The sequence below is a fragment of the Cricetulus griseus genome, chromosome X, assembly GCF_003668045.3.
Source record: "Cricetulus griseus strain 17A/GY chromosome X, alternate assembly CriGri-PICRH-1.0, whole genome shotgun sequence".
In the NCBI taxonomy this organism is placed as follows: Eukaryota; Metazoa; Chordata; class Mammalia; order Rodentia; family Cricetidae; genus Cricetulus; species Cricetulus griseus.
The window spans coordinates 105,560,364-105,578,193 of record NC_048604.1 but is presented as its reverse complement, the minus strand read 5'-3'; the positions used below and the strand labels follow the sequence as shown (position 1 = coordinate 105,578,193).

At 38.5% G+C, this 17,830-nt stretch overlaps 1 protein-coding gene across 1 annotated transcript; it reads right to left on the bottom strand.

The window, feature by feature from the left end:
- Positions 1–6,207: 6,207 nt before the first annotated feature.
- On the bottom strand, positions 6,208–7,751 carry LOC113837523. Its single transcript, XM_027431815.1, has 2 exons — positions 7,690–7,751; positions 6,208–6,904 (listed from the first exon to the last, which is right to left on the bottom strand). The coding sequence occupies exons 1-2, from the start codon at positions 7,749–7,751 to the stop codon at positions 6,208–6,210; spliced, it is 759 nt and encodes a 252-aa protein (XP_027287616.1).
- Between the last annotated feature and the right edge of the window lie 10,079 nt (positions 7,752–17,830).

The following is a 17,830-nucleotide window of genomic DNA, read 5'->3' as shown; positions in this document are numbered from 1 at the left end:
TGCCCATTGCTTTCAGTAGGATCTGCTTCTTTCCCTGAGCAAGGTAGCCGTAAAGCCATGCCTCTCTCAGGGGTTGCTATCCACGTGGAGGACCCTGCTGCTGCAAGGCTGCAATGCTCCCAGCTAAGTGCAGCCACTTGTAAGACCTCAGCCCCACTGCTGCCACCATTTTGCCTGACCGGCCTCTGCCAAAAGCTGCATGGATATCCGAGTTCCAGCCAAAGACATTGACTGCTGCGACCAAGTGCAATTAATACACGGTACCTTTTGCGATTTCTTCCTAATACCTGATATTACCTTGGGTGTAGAGCCAACAGTGTTTTTCAGATTCAACTAGCTGAACACCTACCACACCTGCTGGTCAAAGATAGTTACTGCACCTGGAGTAGAAGCCACCAAGTAAACTCAGGTCAGAATATTTATCATTTGCTTCAATTGGTAATATCTTTGCTTCTCACGTGAATTCAATGTTTAAGGAGTTTGCTCATTTGCCAATTATATGCCTGGATGCAGTTGTAGCAGTTAGAGTGCTGGCATAAATAATATTACTAGCCCGAGATCTCCGGAACAGGGACAAATATAACCTCACCAACAGCTTGCAGGAAATAACAGCTTTACCCAATGAGGTTTTGGAGAACAGATTAATTAAGGTCACATTTGTGCAGCATATGGAACAGAAGTTGGATGAAAAGCTTTGCTCTATGTCCAATACACTAACAGCAGAGCTATTGTTACCCAAGATGAGATGCAGCATACTTATTTAATAAGATAAACACAGAGAGATGCTCCATGTCTGAAGCGTTAGAGGCTAGGCTGTCAGAGGACCGTGATGAACTAAAGAATATCCGTAGCCAACTAGAAACTCAAATAGGCTCTGTGTCCCAGAATTCAGATGCAAAGTTGCAATATACCCAGGATAGGGTTGAAGAATTGGATAATGCCACTCAATCAATTATTGAAGCATCCAAGGCAGCAGATCACAAATTTGAGTCTAGGTTCGAATGTTTGGAAGATAATTTACAGAACAGGGCTGACAGAATAGATAGGTCCATTCAGTAGATTGCTGAGGTCTCCACCAAACAAATCATGACCTTGAGTCTAGGCTCAGATATTTAGAAGGAAATTTCCATGAAATCCAGAGGCTGGCTAAGGATGAGCATATTAAAGACATAGAAAAACATGTAGATGAGCAGTTAGAAGAATTAACAGATTCGCTAATGTGCTTGGAATCCTTTATGATGTAGGAAATCGAGACTTTTCAAGAGGATATTACTGCTAAGCTGAAAGATCATTGGGATGCCACAGAGACAGAATCACTCCAATCCGAGGCAGCTACTGAAACCTAGCCTCATGACTACTCTTCTAAAGTTATTACACATATACCATTATTGTTCCCAGCAAACATGGTAGAAAAGCTACATTAAAACAAACACCCTCAGGGACAGATGGCTTATGTATGGCAACCTATACAGCTGAAGGACCTTAAAAATATTAAATAATCGGTTGGCTCAAATGGTCTTCATAGCCCATATGTAAAACTGCTATTTCATTAATGGGCAACCTTTAACAGGGTGATGCCAATGGACTGGGAACAATTGGTGGCAGGTGTACTTGACAATTCATGCCAAATTCAATGGAAGGCCTGGTAAAATGCAATAGAAATGGTTAACGACCATCCAGGCTGTACAGAAACGAAGCAAAATTGATCGAACCTCAGAGGAGCCAAAGTCCCTAAAATTGAAGTGGCTTACAGTGAAAGTATTTAGGTAGAACAACGGCGTATGACCTCTGAGAAGCTATAGGCATTAGAAAGACTAGTTCAGAAATATCAAGATGCTGGACATATAGAGGAATCTACCAGCCCTTGTAACTCTCATGTATTTGTTATTAAAAAGAAATCATGGAAATGGAGAATGCTTACAGACCTCAGAGTCATTAATAAAGTCATTCAACCTATGGGCTGTTTACAGCCTAGAATGCCTTTACCTTCCTTGAATCCTAAGGGATGCCAACATAGTAATCGATCTGAAAGAGTGTTTTTTTTTCTCACAATACCATTACAAGAAAATGATAGCGAAAACTATGCATTTACTGTACCAACTCTTAATAATTCACAGACAGTTAGGAGATATCAGTGGAGGGTTTTGCCACAAGGAATGCTAAATAGTCCTACTTTGTGTCAGCACTCCGTACAGCAACCTTTGGAAATAATTCATAAGAAATTTTCACAATCTCTTGTTTGTCATTACATGGATGATATTCTTTTATCAGATTCTAATAAGGAAACTCTGGAACTTATGTTTGAAATGGTGAAGGAAGTTCTACCTCTTTGGGGGTTACAGATTGCCCCAGAAAAATACAAAGAGGAAATTCTATTAACTATTTAGGTTCCAAGATAAACTTACAAAAAATCAGGGCACAGAAGGTCCTATTTAGGAGAGATCGTTATGAAACTCTTAATTCTCTTCAGAAATTATTATGGGGAGATTTCTCAATTACAGATGGTTATTGGGGTAGAAAGACATGGCTTAAAGCTTTTAAAAATGGCCCTGAAAATGATTAGGAACCAAACAGTCCACAAATATTATCCACCGAGGCTTTAAAAGAAGTACAATGGATAGAAAACAGAATATTGGATGCACATGTATAGCAGATAAACCTTATTATACACTGTATTCTGGTTATCTTGACATCCAGAGAATACCATTCTGGGATTCTGATGAGAGGGAAGACACCATATTGGAGCAGATATTTCTGCCACATAAACAGAATAAAAAGTTAAAGACATATATAGAAAAGATTTCTGATTTGATTCTAAAGGGCAAATTAAGACGTCGTCAACTGACTGGAAAGGATCCAGCAGAAGTTATAATAGCTTTAACTAATGAAGAAATTTCCTCCTTGTAGAAGCATAATGAATATGGGTAAATAGCTCTTACTGACTTTTTGGGAACGATTAGCAACAATTATCCCAAAACTGACAGAATTAAATTGATACAAAAGACAATCTGGATTCTTCCATGTATTGTAAGACAAACACCCATGTCTGGAGTTCTTACCTTCTACACTGATGCCAACAAATTAGGTAAGGCAGGTTAGCAAACAGGTGTGGTAAGTAAAGTAGCTCAAAGTCTATATACATCTGTACAGAAGACAGAATTATATGTAATTCTCATGGTACTCCTGGATTTTACACATTCTCTTAATATAGTTACAGATTCTCAATATGCAGAGAGAATCATGTTACACATTGAGACTGAAAATTTATTCCTGATAATACAGAATTAACTTCTCTGTTTATACAATTACAGGAAACAATGAGAAACATAATTAATAACTATATATATTACACATATCAGATACCATACGGATCTGCCATGCCCACTAGCACAAGGCAATGATGAGATTGATCATTTATTAATAGGTAGTATGCTAGAGGCCTCAGAATTTCATAAGAAACATCATGTAAATAGCAAAGGTTTGAAATAGGGCATCTCCATTACTTGGCATCAAGCCAAGGAGATAGTGAGAAACTGTCATATGGGTTCCTTTTATAACCAAGCTCCATTGCCAGCAGGCTGTAATCCTAAGAGAAATGAGGTTTGGCAGATGGATGTCTTTCATTTTGCAGAATTTTGAAATTTAAAATATGTGCATCATACTAAAGATACATTTTCAGGATTTCAATGGGCTACAGATCTTAGCCCTGAAAATGCCTATTCTGTCATAACACATCTGTTAGAGGTGATGGCTTTTATGGTTACACCTGCACAAATAAAAACAGACATTGCTCTAGCATATGTCTCTACTAAAATGGAACAGTTTTTCAAATATTATAACATAAAGCATGTAACCGGTATATCTCACAATTCTACAGGACAAGCAGTGGTAGAGAGATATAATAGAACACTAAAAGAAATGCTCCACAAACAGGCTGGGGGAACAAACCTCCCAAGCATAGGTTACATAATCCGTTATTAACACTAAACTTTTTAATGCCAATGAGAAAGAACAAACAGTTGAGAAAGACACTGGACTATGGAAAAAACAGAAGAACTGAATCAGCCAGTATGCTTCATAGAGGTACTGACTTCTGTATGGACACCAGGACATTTGTTACATTGGGGAAGGGGTTTCTGCCTTTGCTTCCACAGGAGAAGGAAAAATTTGGATACCATCAAATTTAATCAAGATTCGAGTCGTAAAAGAAAAACCTCTAGATTTGGAAGAATGACAGGTGACATACCAAGGTATATCTCATAAGCTGTATAGAAACTTCCCAAAGGAAAGGGAAGTGTTTTGCTTTTATCTTCACAGGAAAAGTCATCTCCAGAAGTCAAAGCACACTCTATGGGTAGATACTTAAGAAGACAAGGTAGCTATAACCATCAAAAAAAGAATGTGCCATATGGTAAACTTTACAGCTGTCTCTCAGAAAACTCTATTTCTCTTTATTACTTAGTCCCTATTAAATTAAACCAATGCCAGATTTAGAGGTGGATTTGGCTTTCCTCCTCTGAATTCAAGCACATGATTAAAATAAACTTCATAGTTTCTGTATCTATATCAAGAAGCCAATTGATGTAATACAGAATAGAGGAAACAATAGGGACTGTCATTTGCCTTTTCTTAGACTTTTTCTCTCAAGGTATACAACCTTTCATAATTCTTATTTTCCCATGTTTGTCTTTTTCTGGTATGCATACATATACAAGCAAACATTTCTCTGCTCACATTTATGTTTGAGTCCCACACTGCTAATGAAGACCTGTCTGACAGCAATCCCTGGATGCTCCAGAAAGAAAATGGACCACACCTCTTCAAGTACACTCTATCCAACTTGCTTCATTTCAATTGACACTCCAGCCAGAACTTCCCATACTGATGTCAATCAACACAAGAAGTTCAATCAATATAAGCACTTCAACCTGGACCTTCAATCAAGTATCTCCCACCAAACATGGACTGAATATAACCCATTCAGGACTTTCATTACACTAATATTTCTTCCCACAGGATTCCATGAGGTTGTTGGCATCCTTCAGCAGGAAGTAGGATGGAGAATACCATGACCCTTTCCCCACAATTGACACCTAGTTAGGGCTAATTTCCTATTGTTAAAGGTTTAGTTTGGAAGGAGGAATTCAAGCTTGGACATCTCTTTCATATGACTTCAAAGTTTAGTTGGAATAGAATAGTTAAGATGGGATATTAGTAGATTATTATTACTTTGTGTAATATTCCCTTATCATTGTTAATGGTAGAAAATTTATATTGTTAAGTTTTATTCCTCATTTAGACAAAAAGGAGAATAGTAGGGGAAATGTTAGCCACATCCTCTTGGGGGCTAGCACATGTGACACATACCACACACACTAGGGCATGATCAGTGACTTAGCAAGACCTTAAATATGAGGGTCCCACAAAGGCAGCTCTCTCTGTTCCATGGTATTCATGGTGGTAGAGGACTGACTCGATCATGTGAGTACACTCTCATTAAAACATCTGTTCTTCAAACTTGGTTTGACTCCTTTGAGGTACACATTATTTATGCCCCAGTTTACTAGGCTGTTTCCAATATCTGGCATTTACAGAAAATATTGCTATGAATATAGTTGAGCAAATGTCCTTGTGGTGTGAATGTGCCTCCTTTGGGTATATGTTCAATAGTAGTATTGCAGGGTCTTGAGTTACAGTGATCCCTAATTTTATGAGAAATCATCATACTGATTTCCACATTGGTTGTGGAAGTTTGCAATCCCACCAGAAATGGAGGAGTGTTTCCCTTTGTTCACACCCTCTCCCGCATGAACTCTCATTGTTGTGTTTCTTTGTGGCAGAAGTGGAAGCAGGACCTAAACAGGGCAAAGAAACACAGAAATGCAGTTGTTTTTCTTTGTCCATGTGTGGCTTCCTTGCACTTTGCTATGCTTATCTCACACATTGCATTTCACCAGTAATTTTCTCTGTTACACCTTGCTGGAAATTTTTGAACAAATGATCATGGACTTCAGAATGTAGGTTGTAAAAATATTCAAAGAAAGGAACACTTTAGACAGATAGAGAAGGAAGTAATTTAGGACCACCCTGAAAATCAATTTGATGCTTTATTTGGAATGGTTTCATAACTGCAGGAGTTTTGTGTATGAACAGAAAATTTCTTCAAAAGACCTTCTTACACATGCTGCAAATGCAGGATCACTCACTTTAGACCACTTGATTGGCCACTATGTAAACACGCTGGGCCTTCTTCTGACTCTGCAGTTTCAAAGCATTTATCTCAGAGAGATAGAAGATCACGCCAATTAGTGACATGCTGGCTGTCAAAAGCCCTATTGGGAATACAGCAGTATAGTGTTTGTGAATCAAAGCTTCTTTTTTCACTGGAAAGTCAGGTGGAAAATCAAGAGATGTTTGGCCATAATGATCGACAAAGTGGTTCCAGCTCACAGCCACACATGTGAAGATGCTACTAACACACAACACTAAGGCGGAGATCTTGTAACAACAAATCTGCAATTCCAAAAATGGATCTTGCATGCAGCTGATCTTAATGGCAATGGCATCAAAAATCATAACTATAGGCTTCATCAAAATGGCACACAGTAACAGTGTTTGTGCATATTTAAACTCAGGGGAGATGGTCCAGGTGGAATTGATAGGGGTATGCACAAGCATTTTAATGACAGTTCCTGAGATATTAAATTCTTGAGGGTAACAAACTTCGAACAGGCCAAAGGACACAAATTGCACGACCTTGTTGTTGAATTGCCACAGGCGCCAGTATTGGCTGATTCCATTCACTATTTCAAACACCAATGCTGAGAGGCTGCTAAGGAGTCCAATCAGCTTGAAGAAGCACTCCATCATGTTGGGAAATCTGAAGAGGAAATTAAACAAATCTCTTGTCAAGTCAAGAACACAAGGAAAAATGGACAAACAAATTAAGTCACAGTTTACAGAGAACTATATTCTCATACAAAACCCCCAATGTCACATAGTTGTATTTTAGAGGTTTATCTATGTATTAAGATTCATCATCCATTCATCAGTGTGCATGAAGCCCCAAAATACTTGACTACAGCAGAAGTTACCCCTCTGCTCCAGAAGGATGTCACCTTGTCTTTGAATAGAAAGATAGAATGCTTAGATATGTACATGATATTGCCACTTTTCTCTCAGTAAGTTTGTGGGTAATACAAGATGGATTTATTTGCCAGGAAAATTTCTCCTCCATATAACCTGTGCTCCATGAACTCTGTGGAATGAGGTTCCTATCTTTGAGAAGGCAGTTGCTGTAACACATGGAAATTGCCACCAGAGAGGGGTATTTTTATATGGTTGTAGCTTGTTTAACACCCTTGCTACACCTTCTTCCTTGCCAAGGAGGTTCTGAGCCTGTTGATAGCAGGAGCAGTGAGTTTTGAAGAAGAAATGGAAAAGACTGCAAAATGCTACTGTTTAAGGCCAAATTTGTGGCAGGATCTAGCTCTGCCCATTTCTGAATCCCATGGAGTAGATGCATGTGTTTCAGGGAAGATCCAATTTGAAAGTCTCCATGTGCCATATTTTAGTTTTATTTTGTTTATTAAGGGTAATGAGATCTATTTGGTATATACTAAGGCCATAAATATGTTCCAAAAACAGGAATGTTTGACCAGTCAGGGAATAACAAAAGAGGTGAATCACCTTCCGTAAAAGAAATCCTGATAAACAGATATGACAACACACAACAGAGTCTCACCAACCATTCCCCGGTTCATATAAAATATCCAATACTCTCCTCTGATTGGCTTAGTTGGAGCATCATTTATACACTTCAAGGAAATTAGCATATCTGATATTCTTGTCCCTCCAAAGAGATCCACACACATATCATCATTATCTTATAAATAGAAGAGATATGCATAGTGGGTAAATCACACACCAAATCAGGAAACTACATGGGTATAATGGTCATAGTGGGCTCCAGTGCAGCCATTGACATAGAGGGCTGCCATGTACTTAGGATGTTTGACAGGATTTACTCACATGGAAATGTTGCCAATAGCTGAAACATATGTTACTGAACATTCTGTCTCATGAAATTGAAAATTATTTATAGAATCTATATAGAAAATATAAAATACTTGCCTCTTTTCTCTTTTATGATGATCAAATGTGAATGGCTTCCCAGTAAAGAGAGTGACTTTAAAAATTCTTATGTTTCCATAGATACCACATATGAATGCCATATTATGAGCAGTGAACCATGATGAAGACATAATCTTAAAGGGACCAGAATGGGAAATATCCTTCTCATATCTGAGAAATTTTGAAGGCATAACTAATCTATTTCATTTATTAATCTAAAAATCTTTCCTTGGTGAGAACCTGGGACACATCTTGGAGGCCCCTCCTTTTGGCTCTATTTTCCCAGGGCAAATAGAACTCCTAATGCCACCCACTAAAGTCCCAGAGGCCTGGAGATAGCATCCCCACACACAAATCCATCCCACATGCAGTTGCAAACATTGGAGCCTTGGTCCTACCCCTACATGGAGAGTCTAGTATCTTCTTTCCATGCTGCATTTCCCTACTGTCTAGGACTTAATATCCTGGGGCACATCATGCACCCCCAATGGACAAATGAGTACCTGAATCTCTATCTAGATCCTAACTTCTAAGCCACAATTGCACAAGGGATATCCACCTTCACAAGCCTACACACCATAGACCAATGGACATGTCAGGCAGCTTCTCTACTCAACAAACAATTACAAAGAATCTAGCAACAATCGAAATTGGCCATATGTATATTGGGAAGAGCCCCTGAGTTGTATCAGCATAGAGCAGAAGCAGGAAATAATCAAAACCTGTAGGAAGAGAAAATGCCTAAGACACAGGTCTTACCTATATCAACTGTAGGAAGAGAGTCCCACTAAAGCACATGCTACAACTGTACACACTGGTGTAACACATGCTTAGACAGCAGTATAAGAATGCATTCAACTCCATGAAGAGAAATATATTTCCACCAGAATATAGAGGCAATACATCAGGAAGAACTGAACATCCCAACACAGATGAAGCAGAATAAAAAGATATTAAGATAATTTTATGGAGGTCTGACTTCTGCTTTTCCTCTTTGGGATCTCCTGGCATGGGGACTGCAGGCACATCAACTCACCCCCAATAGTAGAAGCAATACAGAGCCTCCTGACAACACTGTGCTATTCCAGCCATACCCACCTGTAGAGTGAGTGTCTCTTTTCTTCATGCATCCAACATGAGACCCATAGGAATATGGGACATGCTTGCACACATCAGAAGAAAGCCTTGGATGCATAACCACCAGGAGAGGAACCCCACTTGCACCCTTTTGAATAAGGAATGGGAAGACAACAATATAAAAACGAATTCAACAACATAAAATCCAATATGACACCACCAGTGTCTATGGCTTTTACACCAGCAAGACTTCAACATACCAATACAGATCAAACAGAGGATTATAAGCTTAAAAACATCATGAAAATGATAGGGTCCGTCAAAAATGATACGGGAAATCCACATAAAATAGGAATAAAAAATAAACAAAAAATACAAGAAATAAAAAATCTCTCATACAAAGCAAGGAAAGAGCAGAAAAATAAATAATCAAGCTGATGAGGGAAAAAATTCAAAGAGTTCAAGACATGAAAAACGAAATATAGATAATTATGAAAACACAAACTGAGGGAACACTGGAAATAGAAAAAAAGCTGAGTACATGACCAGGAACTACAGATGCAAACAGAACCAAAAGAATACAAGAAAGCAAATTGAGAATCTCAGGTGTTCAAGATACCATAGGAGAAATAGATTCATTGACCAACAAAAGTCTTAAGTAAAGCAAATCCCTAACACAAAATATCCAGGAATTATTGGACATCTTGGAAGGATGGCTTTATGGTATTCATTGGCTCCCAAATGCCTGGATATCTTTCCCTTCAGGGCTGTAACCCTTGTATTTGGTAAATCTCTGTCTAGGCAGAACTGTAATACTTACTTTGGGAAGGCCATTCCACTCAGAGATATAATATCTGCACTCACCATTGATCTCAATAATCCACACTTATCATGGCCTTAGTGGGGCCTGGAATCCATGCAAACAACAGACAGGTCAGGATAGGATTTTCTTGGGGCTCATGATGATCTTACAGATTCAAGAATGAACTGAATTCAGAAGACCAAAGACACCTCACACCACACATCTGGACCAGATAATGACCTTGAGCACTGATGTCAACTTTGTAGGAATTCTCCAGCATGCCTTAAGCTACACAGCACATTGTTATGGTCCCATAAGCCTATATTCCAAAACACATTGGGGTATTCATTTGATAGGGATATTTTCAATGATTATCATTCACCATTCCGTACACAATGGCATGTAATAGCCAATTGTGATATGTGGAATCTGTAACCCTAATACTTTATGTATTTCTGTCAACCTTAAGATCATAAGGAGCAGATGATCCTGTAGAGCATTGCATTTTCCTGGAATATTGGAGTTTTAGTATTGAGGCAGGAAATATAGTAAGGTTCAAATGAAACCAAAGGACTTTTTGAAAATCATGATAGCAAACCACTAATTTAGAACATCCTAAAATTATGAACTTTTATGAAAGGTATATAAATGGAGCAACGAGATAATGTGGGGGACAATTGTCCAACTAGACATCTTATTCCACCAATAAAACCAATACTGAAAGAAATAGGGTCTATTATTTGGGTCATTGGTAAAAAGACTTCCATAACATGCCCCACCAAAACCATCACGGGGAAATTCAGTACTATTTGTGACAATCCACATCACAATGCTCTGACGCTGGTTGCAAAGGCACTAATTAGTTATGTAACTAAACAGGGACAAATTGAGCTGTTGCCCAAATATTAGCTTCACTCCTACTGAATAGTATTCATTGTTCTTGAAGCTACACTACATGCTAACAGCGGAAGTGTATAACTGTCAAAATTATACAGCTTTAATCCTTGGAACTGCAACAGTGAACTGCCCAAAACATATAATGATATAGTATTGCTACTAAAGTCATGAGAGTAATGAACCACATTTGATTAGATTTGAGGCTCACTCCTTGAGTTGGAAATCATACAAGACCATGCTGAGGAAGAAAAGACCCTGAAATCGAAAAGATTGATGACAACCTCCTACTAATATTCTGCTAATGGAAAACTAAACTAAAATGATTCCTGAAGAAATACTGTAGAACCTAGAGATTAGTGCCCCAATACACACATATCATAGAAGCTTCCTCCTGCAGTAGGAGATAATTAACATAGAGACCCACCATATGCTGGCAACTAAAAAGCAACAATTTTGGTGTTTCATAAACAGGCTTCAAACTCTATGCAAGGAGTTCCTATCTCACATTGTCTTTTAGTGGTTGGGTGGTTACCACCAGATGTATTGTCCTCATTGGGGAATGTTTCCTAGTTTGCAGAACAAGAGACCTAAGCCCTGGGGGGTGCCAGTACCTGTTCTGAAGTCTGGTTTACATGCCTAGTGACTGTTTGGATTTGTTTTTAGGATTAATGGGTATATATGACATCAACTTCATACAAGATATTAGATGTCTTCTGTGTTCACTCCCACAGTTGGAGAGCTATTTAATAGGATCCTTTAATAAACCATGGACTCCAGACTCCAGCATGGACTGAGCCCCCCCAGAAATGACAATATTTCAATTTGTCTTCTTTATTGCCATTGGGTAGCTAGGGGTTTCCCTAAATAAAACTCTCTGATGCAGGGATGGACCCAGGGGCATTCAGCTGGCTCTGATCCCAGAAACAAAGACATCAGTCCAGAATAGATGGCCTCTGTAGCATGAGACATCTGATACAAGCATGTTCTCTCTGCCTTTTAGTTAATTTGGATAAATGTTTGTATATCTTGTTGATTTTCTTGAAGAAAACCTGATGGTTGCATTGATTGTTTCTATTGTTTTCTATGTTTCTACTTAGTTTCTACATAATTGATTTCAGCCTTCAATTTGACTGTGTCCTGGAACTACTCTGGGGTGAGTTATTTTCTTTTTGTTATAGAGCCTTCAATTGGGCTGTTAATTCTCTGGAGTGACTATTCTCCAATTTATTCTTTTGGGAACTTGGTGCTATGCACTTTCCTCTTTGGACTGCTTGTAAAGTGTCCCATAAGTTTGGGTATATTGTTTATCATTTTCAATGAATTCTAGGCTATCTTCTCTCTCTCTTAATCTCGCTCTCACTCATTCTTTCCTTCTTTCTTTCTTTCTTTCTTTCTCTCTCTCTCTTTCTTTCTTTTCCTTTCTTTTTGTGTGTATTTTGCACTAAAATACTTAATAGTTGACTACAGACGAAGGTCCCTCTATAGGACTTTTTGGTAACCAATTTCATTGCAGCTATCAAATGCTGAAATGGGAGTATTTGTTAAGTTAAATAGTAATGCTTGGAATTAATGGTGAAAAAAGAGTTTGCAATATTATATGTAATGTTATGCTTTTTCCATTATGTTTGCCATATATAAATATGACAAGTAACTTAAATAGTAGTCGTAAACAGGGATATTGAATAGAATAATTTCATTTGTAAATATGTTAGTGGAATACTTCAAACACCAGAGCTTACCTATACTGTCTCCTGGAAGAACAACAACTGACAACAGTTACACATGCAGTAATATCCACATCCTATATTTGAATTTTATATCTTTCACAATATGTGTACTTGTGTGTTCTGATGTATGTGTGATTACATAACATGTGGGAAAACTTGAATTCTTTTCTCTGTCCCAGAAAACTTAAATCTATATGTAAAACTATATGTAAAACATAAGCACTCACAAATATTTGCATCAATTCACAAAAATTACTCAGTCATTTTCAGAAAATTATCTTCATTTGATTGAAGTGTATAATACTTCATGTCATTCTTGTGTATACACATATGTTTTCAGCAGCAAATTAAAGACTCCAAACTTATTGTACATCAAATTATTTAGAGCAATTCTCAGTTCTTGTCATTGAATCTGGTGTTCATGATCAGGATGATATCTGCCTGAGGGATGTCACTGTGTCTGGGAGTAGAAACATAGAATGCTAGTTATGGGCATGACATTGCCACTTCTTTCTCAGTAGGTTTGTGGGTAATACCAGCTGGGTTTCCTTGCCAGGAAAATTTCCCCTCCACATAACCTGTGTTCCATGAACTCTTTGGAATGTGCTTCCTATCTTTGAGAAGGCAGTATCTGTCACACTTGGAAATTTCCACCAGAAAGAAGTATTTTCATATGGTTGTAGCATGTTTAACACCATTGCTACACCTTCTTTCTTGCCAAGGAGGTTCTGAGCCTGTTGATGGCAGGAGCATCGATTTTTGAAGAAGAAATGGAAGAGATTGCAAAATGCTACTGTTCAAGGCCAAATTTGTGGCAGGATCTAGTTCTGGCCTTCTCTGAATCCCATGGAGTATATTATGCACTACAGAAAGATCCTATTTGAAAGCCTCCGTGTGCCATATTTAAATTTTTATCTCTGTTTATTATGGGTGATGACATCCATTTGGGATATACCAAGACCATAAAAATCTTCCAAACAACAGGAATTGTTGACCAGTCAGGGAATAACACAAGAGGTGAATCACCTTCCGTAAAAGAAATTCTGATAAACACTTATGACAGCACACAACAATACACTTCAAGGAAATTAGCATATCTGATATTCTTGTCCCCCCAATAAGGTCCAAGCACACACACACACACACATCATCATCACGATCATATAGATAGAAGAACTTTGCATAGTGGCTAATTTACACACCAAATATCAGGAAGTACATGGGTACAGTGGTCAGTGAGGGCTCCAGTACCTCCATTGACATAGAGGGCTGCCATGTACTTAGGATATTTAACAGGATTTTCACATATGAAAATGTTTCCAATAGCTGAAACATAAGTCAGTGAACACTTTGACATTCTATGTCTCATGACATTGAAAATTATTAATAGAAACTATATATAAAATATAAAATACTTGCCTCTTTTTTCTTTTAGGATGATCAACTGTAAATGACTCCCAAGCAAAGATAGTGACTTTAAAAATTCTTATGTTTCCATAGATACCACATATGAATGCCGCATTATGAGCAGTGAACCATGGTGAAGACATAATCTTAAAGGCACCAGAATGGCAAATATCCTCATCATATCTGAGAAATTTTGAAGGCATAACTAATTTATTTCACTTATTAATTTGAAAAACTTTCCTTGGTGAGAGCCTGGGACCCTTCCTGAAGACCCTTACCTACTAGGTTGTATTTGCTCAGGGCATGTAGAACTCCTAATCCCACCCACTAAAGCCCCAGAGACCTGGTGACAGCATTCCCACCCAAATCCCTCCCACATGGATCTGTAACCATTGGAGCCTTGGCCCTACCCTCACATGGAGGGTCTATTACCTTCTATCTATGTTGAAGTTCCTTACGTTCTATGACCTAATTTCCAGGGCACATCCTGCACCCCACAATGGAGAAATGAGTACCTGAATCTCTGTCTGCATTTTAAACTCTAAGCCACAATGGCACAGGGCATATCGAGCATCACAACCCTACACACTAAGGTCCAAGGGACATGGCAGGCAGCTTCACTGCTCTACAAACCATCCTACAGTGCATCAAAGGAAATTGGCCACATATATATTTGGAAGAGCCCCGGACCTGTATCAGCAGACAGCAGAAGCAGGAAATAATCAATACCTGTAGGAAGAGCAACAACCTAAAACACAGCCCTCACCTATACCAACAGGAGTAAGAGGGTCCCACTAAAGCACATGCCAGAACTGCACACAATGGAGGAAGACATGCTTAGACAACTGTGTAAGAATTCATTCAATTCCATGAAGAGCAATATGATACCACCAGAATATAGAGGCAATACACCAGGAAGATCTGAACATCGGAACACATATGAAGCAGAATAAAAAGATATTAAAATAATTTTATGGAGGCCTGACTTCTGCATGCACTCTTTGGGATCTCCTGGCCTGTGTACTGCAAGCCTGACAACTCACCCCCAGCAGTAGAAGCATTCTAGGTTCTGCTGACAAAACTGTGCTAGTACAGCCACACCCACCTGGAGAGCAGGTGTCTCAAATCTGCCTCCATCCAACTTGAGACCCAATGGAACATTGCACATGCTTGAACCCACCAGAAGAAAGCCTTGAACACATACCCACCAGTATTGGTAACCCACAGGCAACCTCTGGAAAAAAGGGAGTGGAAGAACACAATATAAAAACAAATTCAACAACTTAAAAACCAGTATGACGCTACCAGAGTCTATGGCCTCTACACCATAGTAAGACTTCAACATACCAATGCAGATGAAACAGAGGATTATAACATTAAAAACAACATCATGAAAATGATAGAGTACCTCAAATGTGATATGGAAATCCCCTTACAAATGGAATAAAAAATAAACCAAAAAATGCAAGAAATCAAAAATCTGTTATACAAAGCAAAGAAAGACCAGAAAAACAATCAAGCTGATGAGGGAAACAATTCAAAGAGTTCAAGACCTGAACAACTAAATATAGATAATTATGAAAACACAAACTGAGGGAACACTGGAAATAGAAAAAAATTGGTACAGGAACTACAGATGCAAACACAACCAACAGAATACAAGAAAGGGAAGTGAGAATCTCAGGTGTTCAATATACCATAGGAGAAATAGATTCATTGACCAACAAAAGTCTTAAGTGCAGGAAATCCCTAACACACAATATCCAGGAATAACTGGATATTGTGAAAGGAAGGCTTGTGGTAGACATTGGCCCCCTCATGCCTGGGTATATTTCCATTCAGAGCTGTAACCTTTGTGTTTGGGAAACCTCTGTCTAGGCAGAACTATAATACTTACTTTGGGAAGGCCTTTCCACTCAGAGATGTAATACACGCACTCAACATTGGTCTCAATAATTCACACTTATCATGACCTTAGTGGGGTCTGGAAACCATGCAAACAACAGACAGGTCAGGATAGGATTTTCTTGGGGGTCATGATGATCTTACAGATTCAAGAATGAACTGAATTCAGAAGACCAAAGACACCTCACACCACACATCTGGACCAGATAATGACCTTGAGCACTGATGTCAACTTTGTAGGAATTCTCCAGCATGCCTTAAGCTACACAGCACAATGTGATGGTCCACTAATCCTATAGTTCCAAACCACATTGGGGTATTCATTTGATAGAGATGTTTTCTATGTTTATCATTATCCATCCCATACAAAATTGCATGTAGTAGTAAATTGTGATATGTGGAATCTGTATCCCTTATATTTTATGCATTTTCTGTCAACCCTATGATCATACAGAGCAGGTGATCCTGTACAGCATTGCATTTGGCCTGAACATTAGAGTTTTAATATTGAGGCAGGGAATGTGGAAAGGTACAAATGAAACCAAAGGACTTTTTGGAAATCAGTATAGCTAACCACTAATCTAGAACCTCCTCAAAATATGAACTTATATGACAGGAAGGTAAATGGAGTCACGAGATAATGTGGGGTACAATTTTCTAACTAGACATCTTATTCCACCAATAAAAGAAATATTGAAAGGAATAGGTTCCATTATTTGGGTCATTGGTAATAAAAGTTCCATAATGTCCCCCACCAAAACATCATGGGGAAATTGAGTGCTATTTGTGACAATCCACATCACAATGCTATTACACTGGTTACAAAGACAATATTTAGTTATGTAACTGAACATGGACAACTTGAGCTGCTGCCCAAATAGAAGGTTCACTCCTACTGAATAGTATTCATTGTACTTGAAAGTACACTACATGCTACCAGAGGAAGTGTATAACATTCAAAATTATACAGCTGTGAATCCTTGGAACTGCAACAGTGAACTGTCCAAAATATATACTGATATAATAGTGCTACTAAGTTTATTAGAGTAATGAACCACATTTGATTAGATTTGGGGCTCACTCTATGATTTAGAAATCATACAAGACCCTGCTGAGATAGAAAATACCCTGAAGTTAAAAAGATTGTTGAAAAACATCAACTAATATTATTCTAATAGGAAAGTATACTAAAATGAACCTTGAAGAAATACTGCAGAACCTAGAGATTAGTGTCCCACTCCACATATATCATAGAAGCTTCCTCCTGTAGTAGGAGATAATTAACATAGAGACCAACCATATCCTGGCACCTTGAAAGCAACATGCATGGTGATTCATATGCAGGCTTCAAACTCTATGCCAGGAATTCCTATCTCGCATCATCTTTTAGAGGTTGGGTGGTTACCATCAGATGGAATGGACACAGTGGGGAATGGTTCCTAGTATGCAGAACAATAGACCTAGGCCCTGGGGTGCCAGCACCCTTCCTGAGGTCTTCTTTACAAGCCTAGGGACTGCGTAGATTTGTCTCTAGGTTTAAAGGGTATACTTGACATCAACTTTATACATGATAGATGTCTTCTGTGGTCACCCCTCACTGTTGGAGAGCTATTTAATAGGATACATTAATAAACATTGGACTCCAGACTCCAGCATGGACTGAAGCCCCCGGAAATTACAAGATTTCTGCTTCTTCTCTTTACTGCCATTGGGTATCTAGGGCTTTCTGAGTATAACACTCTCTGTTGCAGCGATGGACCCAGTGTATTGAGCTGGCTCTGATCCAAGCCCCAAATACATCACCCCAGAATAGATGGCCTCTGTAACATGGGACTGATACAAGCATGTTCTCTCTGCTTTTTGGTTAGTTTGGATAAAGGTT

Excerpts from the sequence above, each read along its gene's own strand:
- LOC113837523 (XM_027431815.1), bottom strand. The coding sequence starts at position 7,751 with ATGGTTGGTGAGACTCTGTTGTGTGTTGTCATATCTGTTTATCAGGAT. Across the intron at positions 6,905-7,689 it reads CAGGATTTCTTTTACGGAAG|AGATTTGTTTAATTTCCTCT; the intron begins GTGATTCACCTC and ends TGACTTGACAAG.